Source organism: Vanacampus margaritifer, chromosome 1, assembly GCF_051991255.1.
Source record: "Vanacampus margaritifer isolate UIUO_Vmar chromosome 1, RoL_Vmar_1.0, whole genome shotgun sequence".
NCBI classification, from domain to species: domain Eukaryota; kingdom Metazoa; phylum Chordata; class Actinopteri; order Syngnathiformes; family Syngnathidae; genus Vanacampus; species Vanacampus margaritifer.
The window spans coordinates 10,290,121-10,313,865 of NC_135432.1; the positions used below are offsets into that span (position 1 = coordinate 10,290,121).

The 23,745-nt window shown below is 42.5% G+C and overlaps 2 protein-coding genes across 15 annotated transcripts; both read right to left on the minus strand.

The window, feature by feature from the left end:
• Positions 1–779: 779 nt before the first annotated feature.
• abi2b (abl-interactor 2b) lies at positions 780–13,185 on the minus strand. 14 transcript variants are annotated; one of them, XM_077570760.1, is made up of 12 exons: positions 13,016–13,185; positions 10,114–10,281; positions 8,382–8,558; positions 8,001–8,018; positions 7,578–7,684; positions 6,307–6,453; positions 5,591–5,715; positions 5,223–5,408; positions 4,636–4,800; positions 4,058–4,141; positions 3,342–3,536; positions 780–2,515 (listed from the first exon to the last, which is right to left on the minus strand). In XM_077570760.1, exons 1-12 carry the CDS (start codon positions 13,130–13,132, stop codon positions 2,340–2,342), a joined length of 1,665 nt encoding a protein of 554 aa, XP_077426886.1. In that variant the 5' UTR covers positions 13,133–13,185; the 3' UTR covers positions 780–2,339. The 14 variants fall into 14 exon arrangements, with proteins under 14 accessions (XP_077426886.1, XP_077426896.1, XP_077426920.1 ...); XM_077570770.1 differs by lacking the exon at positions 8,001–8,018; XM_077570794.1 differs by lacking the exon at positions 6,307–6,453 and having other exon boundaries at positions 5,591–5,712.
• Positions 13,186–14,048: 863 nt separating this feature from the next.
• cyp20a1 (cytochrome P450, family 20, subfamily A, polypeptide 1) lies at positions 14,049–23,301 on the minus strand. The gene is made up of 13 exons (XM_077546715.1): positions 23,117–23,301; positions 22,440–22,489; positions 22,140–22,306; positions 21,912–22,057; positions 21,664–21,831; positions 21,484–21,562; positions 15,521–15,633; positions 15,359–15,413; positions 15,155–15,275; positions 14,947–15,058; positions 14,709–14,773; positions 14,510–14,599; positions 14,049–14,433 (listed from the first exon to the last, which is right to left on the minus strand). The coding sequence occupies exons 1-13, from the start codon at positions 23,186–23,188 to the stop codon at positions 14,277–14,279; spliced, it is 1,395 nt and encodes a 464-aa protein (XP_077402841.1). The 5' UTR covers positions 23,189–23,301; the 3' UTR covers positions 14,049–14,276.
• Positions 23,302–23,745: the final 444 nt, after the last annotated feature.

Below are 23,745 nucleotides of genomic sequence, written 5' to 3' on the forward strand. Positions count from 1 at the left end.
CCAAAAATGTGTTCTTTTTAGGGTGCCTTCAACCAGGCGGGCACCATAAAGTCATTTTAAAAATGATTTTAAGATGATCGAAAAGATCTTCTTGAAAATAATGTGGACAAAACAATATATACAAAGTAGTAAAACCTTACAACGCGTAAACATTGTCCATATGCTTGACTAATGCTAACTGTTCAGACATGTCTTCCAATGCAGTACCTGTCTAAGGTACAAGGTAAGGCTGCATTCTTTCCACAGAGAAAAGCTCATGAAAGACAACTTGGCAAAATAAACATGCTGACTGACGTCTTCTCCATTCGAGTTCCAGCAAACTCGCGAGTCAACTTTAACAAGAGGGAGGGAAGGCAGAGGCTAATTCATGGTTTTGCTTCCTTGCTAAACATTATACATCATCTTTATAATTGAGCGTCAGGTAGAAGGCAAACGGCGGTCAGAGCAGAAGATTGTTCAAACATGTCTTCTGTAAAAGCTAAAGAACACAAATATCCCTTTTAGCTCCAGCTCCTCATCTTGACTGTCAGTACCCTGTCTGCACACGTTAAGCCCACTTTTCATTGCTGTCGTTTTACACCTCAGGGCCTCAAGACAAAAATTACATTTAAACCCCATCTCTCTTCTAGCTGCCAGAGTGGCTTGTAGGCGCCATCTCTAGATGAGTTCTGCATGCATTTGCTTTGTCTGAGCATGCAACAAGACATGGAGCATTTGACAACAAACCTATCGTCCATTTTGAATCTCAGAGAGATTAAAGACAATGAGAAGCGGAGCAATTTCATCCTTATATCTTTATTCTCTGGATTTTACAAATATGAGACTCTTGCAAATCAACTTCAAATGTGCAACACAATGGCATCATGGACTGCTCTTCAGGTTCTACTCCCCTTGCTCATTTCCCATTTCCCAAGCCCGACTCCACCCCACGTCTGAAAACAAGTCCTTGGATGTGAGCTCCAAGGGAAGTTGAACAGTCTCTTTGGATGAGGCGGGCCACAACTGCTTCTTTTTAGAATGTCTCATCTTGCCATGTGGGTTTTTTTGGGGAAAGCACAGATAATAATGGCATGCAAGACTCACATACAGACCCACTGGAAGATTTTTCTTTTCTTTTTTTTATATAGAAAATAAAGTTTCTGGCTTAAGTACTGAGGCCACTGCCAAGCATGATACATACACCCTTCGAACTGCTGACAACAGCGGTATCAGATGTAATTGTTAAAACCGTTTCAACACAACAGCCGTCTTTTTATATTCAATACATCTTGTTTGAAGGACATAATACGCCACTTTTATATTAGTTCTCCTACATCATTTCACTACAAATGCATGTTCGTTTGGTTAAAACAACTTCAAAAAGTGGAGGGGGGAAAAGCCATCCCACTTAATCCAACTGCAACACATCTCAATATGGCACAAGTGTCTTCAAAATGATCTAAATGCATCATCACTGGTGGAAGAAAAAACAAGTCACACCATACCTAAAAATATTAAGACATAAATCATCACAATAGAGCCATTTTTTCCCCCTTCAGGTTGAAACATGCCACTCTGAAAATCCTTCCAAAGAACTAAAACAAAAGAAAAATAATTCCCACCGCTTAAGAACACTGCAACTGAGCAGCTCCGAGCTGGATGTTGACCTTGGCACTCGAGCTGATAAACTTCTGTTATTCATCAGAGACGCTGCACATTGTGCAACTGAGGATTTTACCCCTCACTTCGTGGGAAGGTCACGCGACCGCCCGTTAGCGTAAACTTAAAGGGCATAGACATTTTCTGCTTTCTTTGAGTGACCCGCCTCCGTGTAGCCGTGTGTCAAATGAAGACACCGGATGTGCTTATCATGACTGTTGGTGCAGCACCCCAACATGACCCCACTTAAAAACACTTGTTGCATGTTTGTCCGAGGAGAAATGTTCTCTCCGATGATCCTGGCCTGCGTTCCCCCTCAGCCCTTCCGCCGAAGCTGCCAAATGGAAATCTTCCTTCTCAGCAGCCCGGTTTGCCCGCACACAATAATCCAAATAAATATTCAACTCTAAAATAAGGGCAATTTGGCTGAACAAATTCAAAGAAAATGCCTCGTCGTGTAACACAAACTCTCCAAATCAACCAGCGGCCAGAAAGAAACATGAAAGGAAAAAAAGTAGTGGTTGTTTAGGCGGAGAGGATGACTGGGCGTCGGCTCTCGTCTGCATCCCATCCCAGAGGTGATCATGCTCTGTCTGTTCAAAGTCTTTGACCTTTAACCCTCGTCTCCCCCTCATTTCCCTCCTCAACCCTACTGACTGCTGCTCTCCCTCGTTGCACAAAGGAGGGGGGAGGGGTGCATCTCAATCAGCGTAGTGCATGATGGATTCGACGTAGTTGCCCGGGAAGAGGCCCGTGGTTTCGTTCATCACACCCTCGTACCAGCCGTCGTCGTTCTTCTTGATCACGTAGATAATGGCGCCCTCCTGGAAGGACAGCTCGTCTTCTTTGTCCCGACTGTAGTCGTAGATGGCCACCACTGTAGGACAGTCCAAGGAAGAGAGTCACCTTCTGGTCTGGCGTTGATGTTAAACGAGGGATTATCAGGTGTACCGTAAGAAATTATTCTTTTTCGTTTAACCTTCTGAACTCAACTCCTAATACTTTTTTAACCGTTTATACTGTGGTAATGCAAATGTATGAAATGTCACATTGCCAAGGGCGGGGAATTTTGTCTTGTTTTGCAATTTCTAACGTCAGCTTCAAATATAGCAAAAGTATCATGTAGTGTTTACATTCAATTGTACCTTTTGGTTTCTATTGTGGACATTTTTGGCAAATTTAGAGTTGAATCCCATGAAAACCTTTTTTTAGTCCTTGTTAAATACTGTATTGAAACATACAAATTATGTCTAAAATGAAAACCATTTTACCCAACACCTGCCTTCCATCATTTTTCAGACATAGGAGGTATCCATGTAACATCCTTTGTTTACAAAAGGCGTGTTTGATGGCTCACTACACTCCAGTGGAGTCTAATTGCGGCTTTAAAATATAGAAAGAATTTACATTTGGGGGTGGTTTCCCCATTATACGTATAGTGACATGCAGAATGAAATTCGACGAAATGCGCTTCCACTAAAAAGTACAACAAACCCATGTAGCCACCAATTTCCATTCATCCAACGGAATTTAAAAGCTATGGCTTCTTGCTTTTATCATGCTAGCTTTGTGTTCAACTAATCCGGCCTAGATTTCACATTGTGATAAGTAAATAAAAAAATAGGGGTGGTGTGCAATGATATTTTTCTAATGCAACCAATGGCCAATAAAAGGTTGGAAAGCACTATGCAGGAAAAGCGGACCTTTCTCCAGGTAGCTTCGTGGCGCCCAGGGCGGGTCCTCCTCTGCGTACGGGTCGCTATACTCCACCACCGCCGACTCCTCTTCTTCTTCATCATCATCATCATCCTCGTAGTCTTCCGGTGGGGGAGGAGGTGGTGTAGCGTCCTCAAAGACTGGCTCGTCTGCAAGGGGTGGCGGCGGTGGCACATCTGAGACTAGTTTGGAAGGGAAAAAAATAATTTGCATATTACCCCAAAAAAAGTATCATATGAAATAGACATGGCAAGTAGGCATTCCCATGCATTGGAGGAAAGGACGATTGCATGCAGTTTTTTTTTTTTGCCCTGCCAAGTAAAGGACATGCACAACTGACCAGTTACTACAATTCAGATGTTCTAGTATAACATAGTACCAATTAATGACAGTGGAAACGCATCTGTGATTAGGCAGGTAGCATATGTGGTGGAAAAGGGGCTTTAATGTTCTATTGGTTATTCTATAAAAGAAAACAACCAAGTATGACACCTACAGGTCATGCTGATTTCAACCAAGACTGAATACAACAGACTGGTTGGTGAAGGAAAGTGAAAATGCAACCGGTCACAACACTTTCCCGAGATTGCAATACAAAAAAGTTACTTTGAGACTAAAATTTCCTAAAACAGCAGATATGGACGGACTAATGACGACTGCGTGTAAAGATGGAGGTCGTGCAGAAGGTACTAGAACCACTTACTGGTCTCCTGAACTCGGGCCACAAAGCCCATCAGGGGCAGCTGTGGGGTGATCTGCATGGAGGGGGGAGGGGGTGCGAGTGGGCCTGCAATTGCCAAAACAGTGTTCAGAAGACCATCAGGTCATTTCAATGTATTGGATATTTTACATATCGAATAATTGATGTGTGCTGTGTTCGCAATTCACGACTCACATATCACAATTGCTTTGGTAATCTATTCTCCATAATTTGCTGGAAAACCTCACTTGGTCACTGTTTTTGTGCTCCAGCCAATATGCAAGTATTGTTTTAGCACCATTTTGTGTCATTTTGGTGAAATGCGTTAAGCCTTATGAAGTGCTCTGCCGCCATCTTGTGGCAATTACAAACCCTTTTTAGAGGAGCGTCAACTATGGGTTTTAGCGAGGGAATACTGTATTGACAAAAAGAACCATTAATACTGTGGTGTCTGTATGTAAAGGTGAGAAGGATACAGTGCTGTTCAAGGCATCAGGAAGATGAAAAGCTAAAAATTCCCATCAACCCGGGTTGCACAATACAACACAAAATATTGTGTATATGTTATAATATGTTTATACCTTGATTCTGGGCAAAGTGCGGTCCACCGTTGAGCTGGATCTGATTCGGTGGCGTGTTAGGTTGGCCAGTGACAGACGAGGGGCGCCGGTACGGTAGCGATCCTCCTACGTGAGCATTCTGGGTCGGCTGCACCGGGCGGTTCATGCTGTAGAACTGAGGAGCACCTGCAGGGTTAGCCAGCAAGAGGAAACACAGCACATTACAAAGGTGTTTGTCTTCTCTTTTTGAAAAAGCTTTGGAGAAAAGCTCCACTTCAGAACAATTGCACAACACATACAAAAAAAAAAAAGGAAAAAAAAAGTACTCGAACAAGCACAAAAAGACTGAATTCTCATGCGCGACACATCAGAAAGACAAAACAGTTGCTGTGAAGGTTGAAAATATGCAGAGGGGTGGTGGGAACAAAGGCAGCATTTCTCAGACGTGCAATTCCAACGCATTTCCAAATGCTTCTACAAATCGTTTTCTTTCATGAGATGAGAATTTTCTGATCATATTTACAGCTTCACAGGTCTGCGTATGGATCAGAAAACTCAGCTGAGATCATGGGCGGGTGGCTTTTCCACATTGGTTTACACTCACTCACCTTGTGCAGCGTTCCCATAAGTAGCGGGTCCTGTGCCAGTGGGGGCTGCTGAGGAAGGGAGCTGGGGAGGGGGTGGGGGTACATGCGGGATGTCGACAGGTGGGGGCCCATCAAGGACAAGGGGTATGGGACCAGGGGTGGTGGCAGTGTTGGGTGCAGCTTTAGTGGTGTTAGGTGGGGCAGGGGCTAAGGGAGTGTCGAGGTCGTAAAAAGGTGAGAGAAAGGAAGAAGAGGAGAAAAGAAGGGTGAGGGAGAGGAGGAACGTTCGACAATCCTTCGGGATCATTCACATTCTCATCTAACCTTTAACCTCAAGAGTATGCAGAAGCCAGACACAATAATTGTGAGCAGATAAACATGGGTAGTACCTGGGAAGGCAGTGGGCGGGGCTGGGGTGGGCACGGCGATGGGCACGCCCACACTGCCGCTGCCGCTGTTCTCCCGGCTGCTGCTGCGACTGCTGCTGGGGTGGCTGCCTCCGCTGCTCCCGCTGCTGGTGGTGGGTCAGCAAAAGGCGTCAAGACGCACGCAAAGCAACAATCGCCATCCCACCCGCACAAACCATCACGGAGAAACAAACTCCAATGATGTCACAGAAACAGCCTAGCGAAAGACGCGTGGCGACTTCAGCACACAAAAGACAAGACACGGCGCGCTGTAATAGCAGGAAGCAGCGTTGCGGTGAGATGAGGATGGATGAAGCTAGGAAAAATATTCAAAACCTTTTTCGTCTTTTATTTCATTGACATTGGTCTTGCATTTGACGATCCTACAGCAAACTATTGTCCTAAATTAAGGATTTCATCTTGGAAAGTATACATTACACGCGCCGCGCCTTGTACTCCTGCTCACTATTTTGATATTACCCTCATTCCTGTACAGGCTATGCCAGTCTGGGTATTCACCACATGTTGAATAATTAGGAGACAGGGGTTTAAGCCAGGACTCCAAACAAGGGCGATTCGATGTTGGGTCAGGTTTAAGTGTAGGAAAGGAGACGTATAAGAGGGCAGGGGTGGGTAACCCAACAGGGCCTGTGTTCTGCACATATAGTGAGGCATGCTGGGAAGGGGGTTGGGGGTACCTGTACGTGCGGTTCCTCTGATTAACAGATGCATTGCGTGCTGGGCTCTGCAGGGGTTGCGCCATGTTGCGCGTCGGGCTTGAGACGTAGTCGTTAGGGACAACGGGAGGACGCACCGGCTCGAGCGTCCTATAGGGGGAGTGTCGCCTGTGAGAGGGTCAGGAGTTGGGGGTGGGTGGAGGGGCATCCACAGAGAATTGTAGGAGAGGGGAAGGGTGGGGGAGAGTGGGGAACAAACAAGTGCAAACTTAAAGAAAATGGGGAACGACAGGTGGAACATTGGGGCTGGCTGGGGTGAATCCACAGGTAGCAACAGCTGGGCGGAACCAATGCAGCATTACGCTGCCTGAAATTAATTCAGTCTAAAAAGCTATTAAATCTAGGGGACCCCCCTGAGCAACTGTGATGTCATCTTCAGTCGACAGAAAGTGGCAAAATGGCCGCCATCGGAGATGGATAAAAATAACAGAATTCTGCTTCATAACTCATATTCCACAAATGTAATATTAATTAGAATGTCACGTTTAGACTAGTGAGGTCACATATAAGACACTATAATGTTTAAGGTTGACTTCCCCTTTAAACAGGAAAAAAAAACAACTAAAACCCTCCGTAAAAGGGATATTTAGCAGCTCAGGAGGAAAGGTTTTGTAATGGCAAAATGTTGCTATGAATAATATGTGGCAGCCAGAAGTGGGCAAGCCGGTACCATTCAACTCAAAGTAAATAAATAAAAAAGAAAAAGATGTCAGTCTTTAGCCAAAGACTGCAGCATTGGATCCATCATGGAGGTGTAGCTGTGGTTGCATGCTTCTTGCAGAGACGAAGACCAAGACCACACTTTAGAAAGTCACTGAGCAGATGGGACACAGTCACTCACAAATCTAGCGGACAATTCTTAAGATCAGCCACAAGCAGGAACACAGACAAAGACTGAGACTAGTCAGGAAGTGAGAAGAACAGTGTTTTTCAGCTGCATGAGCGGATAACCCCTAGGATTAGACACACATTCGACAGTCCAACACACACAACAAAAACAGGGTGAAAAGCTGCTAGTTTTAAAGCTTTTGCTTCAGAAGGCAAAATACACTTCCCGGGTACACACACACGTCCAACCTGCGCACACAACTTTGCTCTACACGTCCTTTTTTTGTTTCTCTTTTACTCTGCGACAGAGCGAGTGGTAGCTGAATGGTCGACATCCTGTCATCTGTGTAGATCTCATGTGTGCAAGGACCTCAAATACAAAACAAATGCTTATCTTAACGTACCCAAGAGTCCCTTTCCCACTCATCGGTGGGCTGGGCGGCTTCTGTGTTGGGGGGTTCGTGCGAGGGAGTCCACCTCCACCACCGGCTTTCATGCTCTGAGCACTGGCCTACACAGAGAGGTAAGTGTTATGAAAAGGAAGCCATTTCATTGTGGGAGAATTTAATAAACAAACAAACAAAAACACTTTTTAAAGGAGTAGTTGATTTAAAAATCACAACTTGATGTTTCTGTTGGTATAAAGTGACTGCTTGAAATACAGGTCAGAGGATTGAAATTTGTCAAAATGTCCAGCTACTCCTTTAAAAAAATAAATAAATAATAATAATCAAAGTACATCCACAGCAATTTCCAACAACAACAAAAACAGCATTCAGAAATCATAACGCCTTCTTTGTTTGAGGGGCTAGCTTTGAAAATCTTACCTTAAACCTTTGCAACCACTACGGTTGATTACAAAGGTTAAATAAGGTGAGCAGAGAGAAAAAGAAAGAGAAAGAAAATCAACAGATTAGTGTGCAATAGAAAAGAGGAAAATAACAGACCAAGAGTTATCCCTTTTAGAAGCCTTATAAAACACCTAAAACAAGCAGTTCAAATCATTATTTATAAAAAATAAAAAAATAAAAAAGCAAGAACGGCATGTTTCTCATTTCAAAACATTTGACCAAACTGCCTTTTATTGAAACTAAGTAACAAGTTGCTAAAGTCTGGGCCAGAAGAAAGTAGTGGGGGTGGGGTCAAAAGCATAAGCATGTGTTTGAAAGACACTCAAAATAATAATACACCCTTTGTTTTCTCTTTACCTTGACTCCATGGCCCATGTCATCCAACAGGTTGTAGTCGATAGGCTTGCGGATGTAGCGCACAGGCCTTTCTGGATTGGCCGGGGCGATGATCTTGTGTGTGCGAGATGTGTTCTTGTTGGTGGTGAGGATCCCAATCTCCCGCCTGGCCACCTTCTCTTTGTGAATGTCCACCGTCTGAATGCATGAACACATTTTCTTACGTCGTTAGAACTGTAGATGCTTATTTGCTGCATTCAATCGAAATATATACAAAGAGCTGAGCTGTCCACTATTTTCTTCTTTAGAAAGAATCCTAGTTTTCTTTTATATTGTATGGACTGTTTTCACACCTCTCCAAGCTGCCATCATGCTTTACATTTTGATAACGCACATGACCGCGTGAAGCTTTGTGGCTTGCGTTACCAAATAAGGTATTTAGCCCCAAACATTTGAAGGCTCATTTACATTGTGTTTAGCAAGGTTTTCTCCTGAAATTCTGTCACTCTTAGGGAAAAAAATTAATTAAAAAAAAAAATCACAGCCAGCCAAATGTCCACTAAACAAATACATTCATCAAGCAAAGATGCACTCCATTCAGTTCACGTTCACCCAAAATATGAACGAGTTCAGGAATTTTTATTCATTTAACTTGTTCAGGTACAACACTGGTTATACAGTGGTACCTCGGCTCACGAACGCTTCAGCTCACGAACTTTTCGCCTCACGAACATTAAATTCGCGAGCATTTTGTCTCGGCTGACGAACTAGTTTTCGGCGGACGAACCAAATCTCGCGACACGAGAAATCACGAGAAGCTGATGCACGCTCACGGCGTCCCAGTTCGTCGTCCCCTTTGTTGGAGTGCGGACGTGGTTTGTGTTCGGTAGACATTTTGGATCATTTTGGAGTACTTTTGGAGTGTACTTTTGCTACCATGGGACCGAAAAAGACCCCACAAAAGGCTAGTGTTAAGCCTAAGAAGACATTGAAGAAAATTACGGTCGAGCAGAAGAAGGAGATCATCGACAAACACGAACGAGGTGCGCGTTTGTCAGCATCAAGTGAGAGCATCAAGACCATGTTAACTAAGTGGCGTGATGTGCAGGCTTTTATCGAACAGTACCATTCAGAAAAGACTGTGGCTATGAGAATCATCAACATGATGAATGATAATGTGATGCCTCAGTTTCGTAAGACCTTACAACTCAGAAAGCAACAGGTGTCAATTAAGAGGTTTTTAGTCAGCAACAAGGATAAAGAGTCTCCTAAAAAGCAAAGAAGAGAAGCCACACCGGAGGACTCTCCTTCCAAACAGTAACTACTTCCCTCCCTCCTCCTCCCACTCCATTCCATTCCATCAAGCCTTCAACTACTGTACCATCACAAAGGCAAGTTGCAAGTTTTGCAAATAAAAACACTTTATTATACAGCACAGTGTATTTCTTTAATTACAATACAATAGCACATTTATTATACATAAAATAAGGTATATTTTGTGTAGTTTTAAGGCTTTTTTAGTAGAAAATTGTGTTTTATGGGGACCTGGGAACGGATTATTCTCATTTCAATGGTTTCCTATGGGAAATACTTGTTTGGAAGACGAACTTTTCGGCTAACATACTCTCTGTGGGAACCAATTAAGTTCGTGAGCCAAGGTACCACTGTATTACGATAGTTGACCGCGGTTGAGTCGGGATGTGCGAGCGGTCTGTATTTGCAAAAAGTTGCATGTCAGCAGCCCAGTGCCCACCTGAGAGATGTGGTTGATAGAAGACTCCATGCGGCGTAGCTGCGAAGCCTGGATGTCCAGCATCTGCAGGACATTGTTGGCCAGCGTGTTGATCAGGTAGGCCACGCTGGCCAGCGACTGAGTGGTGTAGTTCTTGGTTTCCTCCAGTGCTCGCTGCTTATCTGGAGACTAACAGGAAGCGTGGCATGTAATATTTAAATGAATGTGTACAATTGTATTGATATTTAATTAAATAACAAATTTGGGACTTTTATTTTGAAACACATACAAAGACAGGAGTTTGTATCATCAAGAACACATGGGATCACCGATCAAGTGTATACTGTCTCACAACTATGCAAAAACAAGTTACTATTTACATCTACATAGTAGTCATATTTGGACATCATGTGATATGACCTGAAAATTTTGTCCAACAAATATACATTTTCATTATAATTTTATTTGTGTGGCAAGTTAGCTTTTTTATTTGGATGGCCAATGTCAGCCTTATAAATTTTAATTTAAGTTTAAAATATGTGGCGTGACCGTGCAACCAACTATCATTTGGTATGACCATTGCAGAACATTTTCCAATAAGATACAGTACAGGCCAAAAATTTGGACACACACATCTCATTCAATAGGTTTGCTTTGCATTACTATTTACATTGTAGATTCTCACTGAAGGCATCAAAACTAAGAATGAACACATGTGGAGTTATGTACTTAACAAAAAAGGTGAAATAACTGACAACAGGTTTTATTTTATTTATTTTTTTCAAAATAGCCACCGTTTGCTCTGATTACTGTTTTGCACACTCTTGGTATTCTCACCTCTGGGAAATCCTTCAATACTGTTGGAAAACCATTTCAGGTGACTACACTTGAAGCTCATCGAAGGAATGTCAAGAGTGTGCAAAAACTAATCAGAGCAAAGAGTGACTATTTTGAATAAACAAGAATATTTTTAAGTATTTTACTTTTTTTAAAGTGCATAACTCCACATGTTCATTTATAGTTTTGATGCCTTCAGCGAGAATCTACAATGTAAATAGTCAAAACAGAAAATGCATTGCGTGAGAAGGTGTGTCCAAACTTTGACCTCTACTGTATCGGTCCTAAAATTGTAGATAATAGTAAATAATGATAACTAATAAATATTTTATGTGTTTTATAAAAAATAACTGTGCTGGGTCTGGTAACATCCTTATCTGTCAATGACCCACCTTCGGACAATATAAAGTCTTTAATGAACCTACCAGGCATGTTTTTGTACTTCAAGAGGAAGCCACAGAAGGCCAAAGTAGAGAGACAACTCGACCTCAATGTTGGCCACACATCAAGTTGATTAAATTATAAAAGTTACTTTATAGGCCCTGTAAAGTGAATTCTGAGAATTATTTCTAAATATCACGTTTTAAGAATACTGCTAAAAACGTGCAAAGAAAGAATGTTGTAGTACTCGATTGTGAGAGAATGAAATTATTTTTCACCATTTCAGGTTTCCTGATTTTTAGGGTGTGGCTAAACGGCACCCAGTGATGTGCTTGGCCATCCAACATGAGTCACCCCTCGCCATAAGAACAGAGCGCCTTTTGCAAAATGTAGTTATTGTTTAGCCCGTTTCTACCGCTACAGCCTACAGTTAGTTGGCTGATGAGATAGATGTCAGCTTCAAGAATTTAAACAGGATAACAAACTCATCTGATAAGAGGAAATAAAAACATCCTTCTCAGAAAAATATGAACCACTTAAGAGGAAGTTAAACATCATGGAACAGTTCTAAAGGAATATTTGGAGGCATGAAGGGAAACAGTGTTTCCACTTCCTTACTGACACTGGGGGCAGCAGTGTCAGTAGTATGAATTGAAAGACAATGCTGTCTAAGAAGATGCCCACTGCAAAACTGCCATAACTCAACTGTGACGCTCTGGTCATGCTTCTCAAGTTATCTCAACCCATACAAGTCACATCTGAATGAAACGAGACCATTGTGTCATGGAGGAAAGTTGTCGAGAAGGAACTGACTCTAGAAGGAGCAAACAGGAAGTTGAATTGACAGTCCTAGAAGGCTATAGGGTGTGAAAAAATAAATAATCAGAGCAGCAGGACAACCTGTCAGACCTGCTCTTCACGATTTAAATAAAAAAAGAATCAAATCTTTTCAAAATCCCATTTTGGTAACACACTAATCACTGTGACAAAATGCCGTTTACTATTCGATTAATTGCCAAGCACATTACAGTTAAGATTACAGCTGCATCATCAACAAATGGAGGCGAGAGGGTTAAATACATTTCTATCCATACAAAAGGATGAAAATGTCGCAGTTGCCGCCATCCTAACTTGACTGTAAAGGAATGTAATAAAAATTGTGATACTGTAGGAAAATCTGGGGTGAAAATAGGCAACCCCCATAATGAGTCTCAGTGTTTGTGCACAAGATCATAAATCAACCGACTGCCACGGCTATAACAATATGTGGTGTAGATGCCCAGAGATTAATCTATCGTCTCGTCCTGTATCCACACTCGCTCGGTTCACAGGCAGCTCACGGTTGTATCCCAGTGATCAAATCAATCGATTATCAACGCGATTTAAAACGTAGCTGTCTGATGGGGCAGCGGCAAGCTATGTGGCTAAGGCGATAGCCCACGGCGATCGTAAAAGTCACAAAGGTGTTGGTACCGTGGGTATAACAGACATTTTGAGACTGTGTGCGTTAAACACACGTCGGGGGCACGAGACAAAGCCTGTGAGTTGTATAAAGCCGCGCGTTGTTTTTTTGTTGTTGCTTTTATCCGAGCTTGGCTAACACCGCATCTCGTCGAAAGCACTAGCAACAGCTACCCGAACAGCGTTTGTAATGCCCGCGATATACCCATAAAAAAAACGTTTTCTCATACTGGAAAATTCTTACCTGGACATAGTTGCTCTCACAATATTCGGCGACTCTTTCCAAATTAGTGAAACTATCCAGCAGTGCGCTGCGACCTGCTGGAATCTCCTCTTCTAAAAGCATTTGTAGCTCCGCCATTTTCACATCTTTAGCGGGGCAGCATGGGCTCACTGGCGCCGCTACGGTTGCGTGCGGTACTGCAAATATCACTGGATGATTAAAAAATGGGGCGTGTGTTGGGGCAGGGGGCGGGGTCAAGAGTACTGTACATTGTATCTATCACGGTCAATGAACCTATATACGTTGTTTATCGCAAAGTATAAATAGTAAAATCAAATACCTGCTAAAAATAGTTTCCTCATCTTTCGTAAGGAGCTCCGTCATCCCGAAGGGGCTCAGAGTCGAGGTGGCTTGGGCTTCTGGTTAGGAACAGCACCTCGATTGTGTATTTCAAGCAGTCCTTCTCGACTAATGGGGCCAGTAGAGGCCCGTGTGACCCCAGGGAACATCTTTTATTTTTATTTTGCCCAACTAGAATCAAGTGTAATTGCACATCCACTACAGTAGGGGACAGTGTCACTCTCATTGTCAGAGTGCGCAACACTTTTAGCTCCTCTTCAAAGGTGTACTTAAACCAATTTTATAGTCAAATGATACTATTTATAGTTGCAGCACAGAGTTGGGGCTGTGCAAACTATCTTCTTTTGAGGGGACATAACAAAATAATTGAGAAGTATTGATTCACAGACATGTAGAAGGGGCATCCACTCAAAAAACACCCATGCACTGCATCCGTACAGGGTTCCAAATTAGGATTTTAAAGTTACAATTTCTCATTAGGGTTTTTAACTAGGGTTAGGGTTTCAAAGTCGGGTTAGGTTTTTTTGAATGCATGCCTGTCAATGGACCACAGATAAAGAGGCATTGAGAATGGGCACCCTACAAAACGTTACGGAATGTTGCTATCTATCATAAACGTGGAGAGGAAAAGGTCAAAATCATGATGTGCAATATCAAAACAAAAGGAAAATTAGAAATGAGCAAAGAATGCAAGTATGTATGAACACAGTTTTATTCTTAACGTTTATTAGCCAAGATGCTTGATTCAGAATTAAGATACTTTTTTCACTTCTCACCTGTTTATTAGCCTCTTGCTAAAAGACCCCCTTGCAGTTGAAGCACTGTACAAGACCCCTCATCTTATCTCATTCATCCCAAAAAGAAACAATGTAAAGATATGGTGAAAAATGCGGACCTCACAAATAAACATTTTTACAAACGACTAATTTGAACTCCTCCTGCTGACGGTGATCCACGTTTCATCCTTTGGTGCCGAAACCAGCTCGGATTTGACCTCCAGGACTTGACCCTCCAACCGGTGAAGCCTCAGCTGCCGTACCAATGTGCTGAGCAGCACAGTAGCTATTGTGTATGCAAATCTGTAAGGAAAATGCATAGTAAAACAAATTGAAGACCATTATTTGATGCACCTTTGTGTTTGATGGCGGCCATTACCTGAGCTCAGGACATGTCTGATTCCCAGAGAAACCAAGCAGAGAGAAAGTCTTTCTGGTTGAATCATCCTCAAAACGATCTGGGTCAAATCTGGGAGTTAATCAAAAAGTGTATTTAAAGCACTCCCAAACACACGCAGTTGAAATCAACTTTTAACCCATCAAACAATACATCGTTCAATTAAGCATTAAAAACAGACCTGCTTGCTGAGCTCCAGGTGTTGGAATCTTGCATCACGACACCCAATGCATAGATCACCAGGGTCTGAAATATGACGACATGATACGTTTCGTATGATACATCACTTTTTGTCTAGTGTTTGACGAAACAGGAAGTATCATGTATTACGTTTTCGTTTTCATAATGATAAATAGAAGTGCAATTTGAAGCCACACCAAAATGTCATGTTCTTCTACCTCCTACTTTGCACTTTTTACCTCTTTCGGGATGACATGCAGATCAACTTTTCCATCCAATTCCTGAAGTCGGGCAGCAATGGGAGTCAACTTTGCAGTTCTCACCGTCTCATTCAGCACCTGCTGGCAGTATCTGCCCAATGACAGAATTATGTGTCAAAGTCCATTCAGGACACAAATCAAGCGCTAAAAAAATTAATTATTGGCTTAATGACAATGAAAAGCTTACTTGAGCTGAGGAATCTTGTTTAAGGAAATGGGATCTGAACCCAAAACATCTTCCAGCTCTTGATACAACTTATCCTGGACTTCTTCTGAGGCGGACAGGAAGTGAAGAACCCAGATACACACTGGCAAAAAGTTTGACCATTTACTTGGGGAGATGAAACGTGACTATTTGTTTGCATGCCATGCAGTGAGGCGCAGCACACACAGTTGGCAGTGATGACGCATCCAGCCAAAGTGAACACCATACTGTCCTCCATGATCTGAAACAAACAACAAATCCTTGTGCAAATATTGTATACTAATCCTCTGTGTGCTTCATTTATTTTTTTTATTTTAATTTTTTTTAAGTCCTCAACTCAGTTCTCACCTGTCGCTCTGTGAGAGACGACTTAAGCAGCATGTCCACAAACACCATCTGCTTCTGATTGGCTTTTCTCTCCTTGGCCACAGACAGCAATACTGACTCCATTTCTGACAGAGCTAAATACACACACATGGATTTACACAGTGGCACGTCTGTCCGTCCGTCCGTCATTCATTCATTCATTGAAATCCGTCCATCCATCGTTCATTGAAGTGAGCCCCGTGATTTAGGGTAGCTGGAGACAAATCCAGCCGTTATCCCGAAACTCACAGAAAGTCAGCTGGGACAGACCCCAACTAGCTCTAATAAGATGCTGTTAACATTTTTACTTTTCATTTATATTTTAACTGTTTTGAATTTAGTTATAAATGTGTAGATCTTCCGCTTCCGGTCACGTTGGCGCAGCACGTCTGCGACACGGGCTCCGTGGAAAAGCTGCAGTTCTTCCAACTTTTCCTTATTTAACTTTTAATTTTTAACTTTTTTAAATTGTGAGCCACTTGCTCAATCTGTCCGCGACTCCTACGCGAGTTACAGCACACGTCGGGGCTCCGAACGGAGCCTAATCTAACAATCTAACAAGATCAAAGGAATGACATGGCTTTGGCTTTGTTGTCATATGTCAGAGACGCACTCTGGGCCCTCCGTTCAACAGGCGACACACCACCCCCTCGACCTGCCGGAGGAGATTCGGCGAGCAGACCGGGGAATACGCCGCTGGAGAAGAGGACAACGAGGTGGAGCACGCCAAAGGCTCCGGAGGAGAGGATGCAGACCAGCGCTGCCGTCCTTGCTGCTCGGCAACGTGAGGTCCTTAAAGAGCAAGCTGGATGAGCTGAGGAGCCTCACCTCAGCCTGCCGCGAGCACCGTGACGCCTGCGCCATGGTGTTCACGGAGACATGGCTCCACAGCGACATCCCAGACTCTTTGTGTGAGATCGAGGGATTCTCACTCATTCGCGCCGACAGGACTGAGGCGTCGGGAAAAAGCAGAGGTGGGGGCGTCTGCATTTACATTAACGACAACTGGTGTCGGAATTACGCGGTGCGGCAGATCACCTGCACCCACGACGTGGAGCTCCTCTGCCTAAGTCTGAGGCCGGGCTACCTGCCGAGGGAGTTTGGAAACATTTTTCTCTGCGACGTGTACGTTCCGCCCAGCGGGAACGCCGCCAGCGGCGCCGCCTTCATCAACAACTGCGATGGTGCACGGAGGCCCTGGTTTTCATCTTAGGGGACCTCAACCACTGCAAATTGAAGCTGTCTCTCCCCGGTTTTCATCAGTATGTAAAATGTGGAACAAGGAGAGACAAAGTCCTGGACAAATGCTTTCGGAACGTGAAGAACGCATATGTGAGTAGAGCCCCCCCCCTCTCCAATTCTGACCACAACACAATTCACCTCATCCCCACCTACAAAACAGCTCTCAAACGCAGCAAACCACAAAGAAAGACTGTTAAAATCTGGCATTGAGACCCTTAAAGGATGTTTCCTATGCACAGAGTGGAATACTTTTGATGGGCTGGATATGGATACTGCTGCTGTGCCTGTAACTGACTATATTAAATTCTGTGTGGACAACATCATACCAACAAAGGAAATAACTTTACCCCAACAACAAACCGTACATTACTAAGGAGGTTAAAGACTGTATTAACCGCAAAAAAAAGGGCATTTAAGAACCAGGACAGAGCCCAGCTCAAACTGGTTCAAAAATAACTCAAACGCATGCTTAAAGAAGCAAAAAGGAAGCACAAAGAGACTATAGAAAAAAACTTTGCTGCTAACAACTCTAAGAAAATGTGGGACACCATGAGGAGGATCACCAACGTGACTCCTGCTCAAAAAGGTCTCAGCACTCTAAATGACCTCCAGAAGGCAAGGGAGCTGAATGACTTTTATTTAAGATTCAAAACCCAGGACTTCTCCTCTGAATGTGGGGAGGTCCTGAGGTCCATTTCAGTGAATGAGCAGGACTCAAGGCTGGTCATTCATCCCCATGATGTCCAATCTGCTTTTAAGTCTGTCTGCACAAAGAAGGCCTCAGGACCAGATGGGATATCTGCCCTTCTGCTAAAATCCTGTGCAGAGGAGCTCACAGCGGCATGGCAGCCCATCTTCCAGAGATCTGTGGACTCACACTCCATTCCCAGTCTCTGGAAAAAATCAGTAATCACCCCGGTTCCTAAAAAACAATGTCCTGTGGTCAATAATGACTTCAGGCCTGTGGCTCTAACTTCCATTGTTATGAAGTGTTTCGAGAGGCTGATGGTGACTCGGCTCAGGGGGCAGGTGGATGCACACTTAGACTCCCTTCAGTTTGCCTACAAGCGGGGTCGCGGCACCGACGATGCTATCAACAGCATCACACATCTGGTCAGCAAACACCTAGACGGCCCGAAAGCTTATGCTCGTGTGTTGTTCGTTGACTTTAGCTCAGCGTTCAACACAATGCAGCCGCACCTGCTTTTGGGTAAACTGAAGGAGATGAATGTGAACCCGTACATCTCGAGGTGGTATCACTCCTTCCTGACACAGCGCACACAGCAAGTCAGGGTCAACAGCTCCCTCTCGGAACCCAGATTGATAAGCACAGGCGCCCCACAGGGCTGCGTCAGCTCCCCGGTCCTCTTCACATTGTACACAAATGATTGTGTGACATCACACCCTGAGAACTTTATCATTAAGTTCTCTGATGACACAGCTATCGTCAGCTTGCTGCAGGCCGGCAGTAGCCCACTGGACTATTTCTCAGAAATAGAGAAATTTGTCCAGTGGTGTGACCGGAATCATCTTTTGCTCAATGTGGGGAAGACAGAGGAGGTGATATTTGATCCAAAAACAGTTGGTGACCACGGGCCAGTCGTCATTAAAGGCAATCACATCACCCAGGTGGGTTCATACAGGTATCTGGGGGTCCACATTGACAACACACTCAGCTGGAGGGTACACGTTGGAAGTCTCTGCTCCAAACTCCAACAGCGTCTCTATTTCCTACGCAGACTGAGGGTCTATGGAGTGGAGCAGAGGATCATGCTGTTGTTCTACCGGGCTGCATTGGAAAGTATCATCAGATACGGCATTGCGGCCTGGTACGGCAACCTGACTGTGCAGTCAAGGTCACAGATTGCCGGTCTGGTGCGGACTGCCATGAAGATCATGGGGGTCAGGAATCATCCTTCCCTACAGATGCTTTATGAGCGGTCCGTCACCAGACTGGCACAGAAAATTATTACTGACCCGACTCACATTCTGCATCATGACTTCCAGCTACTGCCTTCCGGCAGGAGATTCAGGGCCCCCAGAACCAGGCTGAACCGCTACAAGAACTCATTCCTGCCGACATCCATCAAATTGCTTATAACCGACATTAACTAAGTGGTGCAATATATATATATAGGAGTGTGTGTGTATTATTTATTTAAATTATCTCTCTCTATGCTGTTGTTTTTCTTACTGTAAACTACTGCTGCACTTCTTATTTAATTTTGATTTTATCTCTTTCTATTCAGTTGTTTTTTCCTTACTGTAAACTGCAGCTGGACGGAGTCCAGGAAAAAGTTCCCCACGGGGAAAATAAAAGTATATCATATCGTATCGTATCGTATAGATGTAGGTGTAATTATGTTAACTCAATATAACTTGATGAGTAATGCTTTTGTCCTCTTTGTTATCTTTTGTTCTCTTTTCCCAGAAATGAGAAAGTTAATAAGTTTATTTTATTTATCCAAGAAGTCTAGTTTCTGTTCGTCAGAAATCCGGTTTTTGAAAGTTCAAGGACGAGCTAGAATACTGAAAGAAAGTCTAATCTGATTTTTGTACTTGAAGGGAGGGGGAGGCGTTTTCTTGTAAAACACTGCTTTTAATAAAAGTGCCGTGTCTTCAACAAGAAGACACACATATTGGATGACACTGCTTAGGTGATATACAATTGTGTGATTGTGTGACCAGAGATCTCTGTATTGAAAGAACCTTGCAAGGACCCTCTTCACAAGAATCTCAACTCTGATTTATTTGAACACGCAAAAGATTACAAAAATACAAGTAATCTAACAATGCTTAATAGAAAATCATCTTGGAGGGAGTGTCTGAATTTTCAAAAGTCTCCAACAATACCATTAAAAGTAACTAGTGGCTTTTTTTCAACAAGAGTCACTGGAGGTGTCTTACTCTCTAAATATAGAAACAATGTTTTTTTTTATTTTTTATTATCAACACACACATGGTGACACATTACGATAAATATGGTGGTAAAATTTGAAAGGGCTTTGAAATGTCATCACTGTTGAACCCCTTTCATCCCTGTTCTCAACCTTAACTTTGATAATAGTGACAAATGTGAAGAGGCTTGGTTTCCTGACACTTCACTTTTTTAGCCCCCACCCCCCTCAAAAAAACAAACAACATAAAACTAAATAAAATCGAAGGTAGACGTACAGTATAACACAATAAAACACTGACTCAACTTTAACCAGATGCATGCAGATAAGTATTACTGATTCAGAAGTGAGTCAGCACAGCTCAAATCAGTGTACATTCTGTTCTTCTTTCATTATTACTGCCAACTTTATCCATAGTGATGTGAGCAGCCAGAATAGAGAAGTGTGTGCACCTCTTTTGTTCAAGTAGTTCTATGATTGTTCAGACGTCTTTGCCATTACTAAGACCAAGAAAACTACTCCATGCAAAATAGATGTCTCTCTTTGACATGGCATTACTGTACCTTAACTCTTTGACTGCCAGACGTTTTCAGAAAAGGGATGCCGTGGGTGCCAGTCGATTTAAGCATTTTGACTGATCTTTCAAGGTCCACAGAAAATTATGTGTTTGGACTATGGAAACACACATACTACCAAATGAAAGATTGGACTCTCATCTTTCAAAGTTTGTTTCTACCTTATTCCGTTTTTCAGTAATCAACAATAGAAAATGGTTAGTTTCACCTGTGTTTTGAAACAAACGTCTTTTAACGTCTTTGGCACTCCTCCATAGGATTTTACTAAACGTTATTTAACGTTTTTGGCAGTCAAAGAGTTAAATGCTCCATTTATTTTTAGAAATCACCCAATTGACGGAATATCTAGTTTGTTCATACCTCAAATTTTGGCTTGCAACACAAAGCTAAGAAAATGTACCAAGTGATCGCTCGTAATTCGAAAAACCGAAAAGTTGGGGCACTGGCATGTCAAGGTACCGCTGTACTTGCATGAAATGTTTGTTTTAGTCAGGATTATATATTATATTAGATATTTCCGCGACCCGACCTCGGATAAGTGGCAGAAGATGGATGGATGGATTATATATTTCCCCCTACCTATTAAGAGTAATATTGTACATTTATGATTTGTTTCTATGAATTTCTAATGAAAGTCTCTGAATGAAAATTCCTGGAATTTCACAACCGTTACTCATTTGCTGAAGCGTACATTTATATTTGTCAACTGGAATCCACTGACGAATATATTTGTCAAGTCGTCAGTGTTGCTCGGGACGCAATTATCTGTAAATTATTATTTTGCCAAACGACAAAAGCTTGGCATTTTATAGGGTTAGGTAATGACACAAAAGTTTAAAAAAACATTAGCATCAAAGGCTTGGCATGTTTCTTTTTGGAAAAAAAGAAGACGCTTGTTTTCTCCACTTTTTGGTCAGAAATCTGTGTTTTTGGTAAAATCAACCCATGTTATAACTGATGTAGCCTAGAAAAGATAGAAATAAACTTTCCTGTTGAACAAAGAGTCTACTCTTTCTTTTGGTAGGCTTGGTGGTAAAATTGTCACGCAACACAATATCCTGTGGGTCTGGAAAGATTACTCAAAATGATTGAAAACAGCTGGCAAAATGAGAAACTCTGCTTTGAATATGGCTGGAAGTGAATGACTTAATCCAGATTTATGATAAATGCAAATAAGTCAATACTTTTATAGGACGCTGCTAAAGAAAAATTGTAGTTGGAAAATGTTCACCTGTCGCATAATGTGTCTTTTTGCTGGAGCTTTTCTCCTGCGAGCCGTCCAAGTAGCCTTTCCCGATTTCTGACCAGATCTGTCAGGATGAAAACAAAAAACATATCTGCAGCATCACCAGAAAAACACTCAATTGTTTTTTTCTGTGGACTCAGAGGTAGTTTAAGCTACAATTCGTACCGCGTCATGATTCTTGTGGAACGATATGACTTCGGCATCATCACCGAAGCGCTCGCCAAGGGCGAGCTGAGTGACGGTCTTCATGGAGAGACCCATCAGGTGAGCACAAAGTGGTATGTGCTGAGCCTCTGGGAATGACACCCACTTTCCAACCAGCTCCTCAATTAACTGGCAGAGAAATTGGCAGAATTTTGGGTGAAAAACCATGAAAAGCGGTGAGTGACATGTTTTAGCCTGCTCTGCCACACCTTGAGAACCAATGAGAAGTTTTTCTTTAGAGTGTCGTTGATGGTGTTGTCATACATCTTTTTTCTAATGACAGCCTCATTGACCTCTCCACTCGTCCCTGATTGGTAACCGAGTAACGACTTCAGCATAGTTTCAAACGAGTCAGCTATGGAAAGCAAAGGAAAGCCTAAAGTGAAGGACAAAACACAACTCCATCGTTGTAATATTTTTGCACTTGTTGCACCTACTTGTGTGGTTTGGGTTGATGTGTTGCCGCAGCTGGTTCACAGAGCCCAGGCTTACCACGAGCCGCCGACCGAACCAGAATGATGCCACGGAGCCAAACTCCTCATGTAAAGCCACCAAGAATTCATGCAGACTGCCTCTGTTCACAATGTCTGGCAAGTTGCCATCTCTAACGACACGACAGCCAAACACACACACACACTCAATTCTTTCAAGGCTAATCAGAGACGTGACAACTTAAATTTGATAATTTGATTGACAATTGTGCATTAAAGTAGCAGAATAACAATGACATTGCTTACTTCTCATCAGTAGGATTCAGACCTGGGATGTCAGAGGCTCTTCTGGATGACTGAAAACCGCAAGCAATTAGACTCTCAATTATCGTTAATGTGAACACACAAACACGCACTGCACTTGATGCTTCAACTCAGGTCCCATTTCATGTCCCCTTTTAGTATAACAAATTTTTAACGTATTTTAGTGTTTGCTTGAAATGACATTGCATGATTCTGTCGATTTTTATCAACTTGTTTCCCATTTAAACTGAACCGATGAACAGCATCAACACAGGGTTACATTCAGTCGAATATAATTCTGTGTGGTACTCTAGTTGTGTACCCAGGCTCCCTCTAGTGGTATGCAAAATAATCACTGTCTGATTATAGTGTGTTTAACTTTAAATTTATTCTTGCGAATTGTTTGTATTTAAACATTTCTTAAAGCCCCATACCGATAATTACAAAACGGGGGAGATTCCACGAATACATGGTCGTCACGAATTGTGCTCGCGTTGTAAAGTGTGTAAAGAGACACAGAATCGGAATCGGTTTAACATAGTACGTAATATTAACGTTCAGATTAGGGGGAGGTTGAAATGATTGAGTTTTCAATTAGCAGTGTGTGTGTGTGCGTGTGTAGTACGGACGGCCAACCAAAGCCTTTTAGCAAACTTTCAGCTAATTAGTGGCTAACTTACCGGGTAAAGATACACAATTGCGCCAACCAAAACGACTATAAACGTTACGGCAAAGATAGCAAAATCCAGCATGACTGTTGCCTACTGTAAGCACTATTTTACGCACTTATAAGCAGTAATACCGAGGTGAAGAGCAATCAGACTCCACGTCAACAGAACGTGTCGGACTCTCTCTGCGTTCGACTGGAAAATACATGAGATGTAAGGTATAACTAATCAATCTCAGAAAGAATCGATGCGCGAATAAGAGCGTTTACAAAATAAAAAAATGTCTAAGATTCATAATAATGTAAGGGCTAATGAACGACAAAATAAAAACAACTACATTATCTTTTAAGATGAGTAAAAAAATAAACGTATTTTGATTTTTCTTTTTACAAAATTTGACAAATAAAGAATCAGTCAAAAGCTTAATAAGACCTTCTCATACGTATCTCCAAACTTTTGATTCATAAAACGACAGCGCATCAGACAAGTGTTTCCGACAAAGTTACTGGGATCACCAAATGCTTACTTGCTGCTATTCGAATCTATATATTAAAAAACAGTCTGCACAATGTTCAAATGACAGGTTTTGGTGGCATAAAAATAATAATAATCTCCAAACAACCCAACTGAAAACAGAATCT